Consider the following 1,051-nt stretch of genomic DNA (forward strand, 5'->3'; position numbering starts at 1 on the left):
GTCAACTTTACAGTTATTAAAGGGAAGTAGTTTAAAAATTTGGGAACCCTTGGGTCAGCAGCGATTCAGTACCTGGTCAGGGGATTAGTTATCACTTACTAGCATGCGTTTTTAAGTTTCTTTAAAATAGATGCATATTTACTATCAGAAAATGGTTAGAACCCACAAAGTTTCCTATTGCTCTATCCAGGATCGCTCTGGAATACATTTTTCCCCAATAACGCAGGTCTGCATTTACAATCTTCTAACAATTTGCCAATAGCGTGTTGGTAACTCGCACCTCTCAGCCAGCAAACATTCATACTTCTTTCATACCTCCTTTGCAAGCTCCCCGTTCCTAAGTCATTGCTGCTGTTCTTCCCCAGCAATCCACATTTCTTTTCATGGTTTCTTGGTGTTCTGTGTCTGCACAGTAAGGAGGAACATTTAATAGCTCCAGCCGTGCTCTCACAGCTGATGCTTCTTTTGGTCCTTTTAAGTGCTCTGAGCAGGGTAGCCTTGAACCAGTAAAACAAAAATGGGAAAGAAGAAACCTCTGTGCATTGTGAGTTTGTGAAAATCGGGGTGAACACCCGGCCAGGCAGGAGCTCAGCGCTGGCAGTACTGACGTACACCTGGTCTAACTCCCTTCAGGTCTTGAGTCCCGTTTTAAGAACAAGTCAAGCTACATGCGGTACAGTTGTGAGAGCAGAATACGAAGCTACTTGAAAGAGGTAAAAGTTTCTGTTGAAGTAAGGGCACTGCTGTAAGGTTAATTCTGTGACATCGTACCTATAAAATCCCTTTACACTGCAACACACTGATTGTAGAAAAGAGTCCCGGGCTGCCACAGGCACCGAGGAGTGATTGTGTTGGCCTTTTTCCCCCTCTAGGTCAGTAGTTTTATTTCCAACGTTCATCCTGCAGCAAGAGGTGCCTATAAAAGGATACTTGACCTGATGTCAGATAAACTGAAGTCTGTGAAATACAACGGATGCTACTTTGACAGACGAGAGGAGGAGGACGCGGCCCGCCTGTGCACCACGGAGGGGTGGTTCCCCTGCCAGGTCGG

General features: G+C 45.4%; 1 protein-coding gene across 1 annotated transcript in view; it reads left to right on the forward strand.

Moving 5' to 3' along the window:
• Nucleotides 1-633: 633 nt before the first annotated feature.
• DFFB (DNA fragmentation factor, 40kDa, beta polypeptide (caspase-activated DNase)) overlaps nucleotides 634-1,051 on the forward strand; it is a gene marked incomplete at its 5' end in the record, with an annotated part of 1,836 nt that continues 1,418 nt past the window's right edge. Inside the window, 2 exons of the mRNA XM_010139472.1 lie at nucleotides 634-713; nucleotides 873-1,046. Coding sequence (XP_010137774.1) covers nucleotides 634-713; nucleotides 873-1,046 — 254 coding nt within the window. The remainder of the gene's footprint in view (nucleotides 714-872; nucleotides 1,047-1,051) is intronic.

The sequence above is a fragment of the Buceros rhinoceros genome, unplaced genomic scaffold (assembly GCF_000710305.1).
Source record: "Buceros rhinoceros silvestris isolate BGI_N320 unplaced genomic scaffold, ASM71030v1 scaffold30317, whole genome shotgun sequence".
Taxonomy (NCBI): domain Eukaryota; kingdom Metazoa; phylum Chordata; class Aves; order Bucerotiformes; family Bucerotidae; genus Buceros; species Buceros rhinoceros.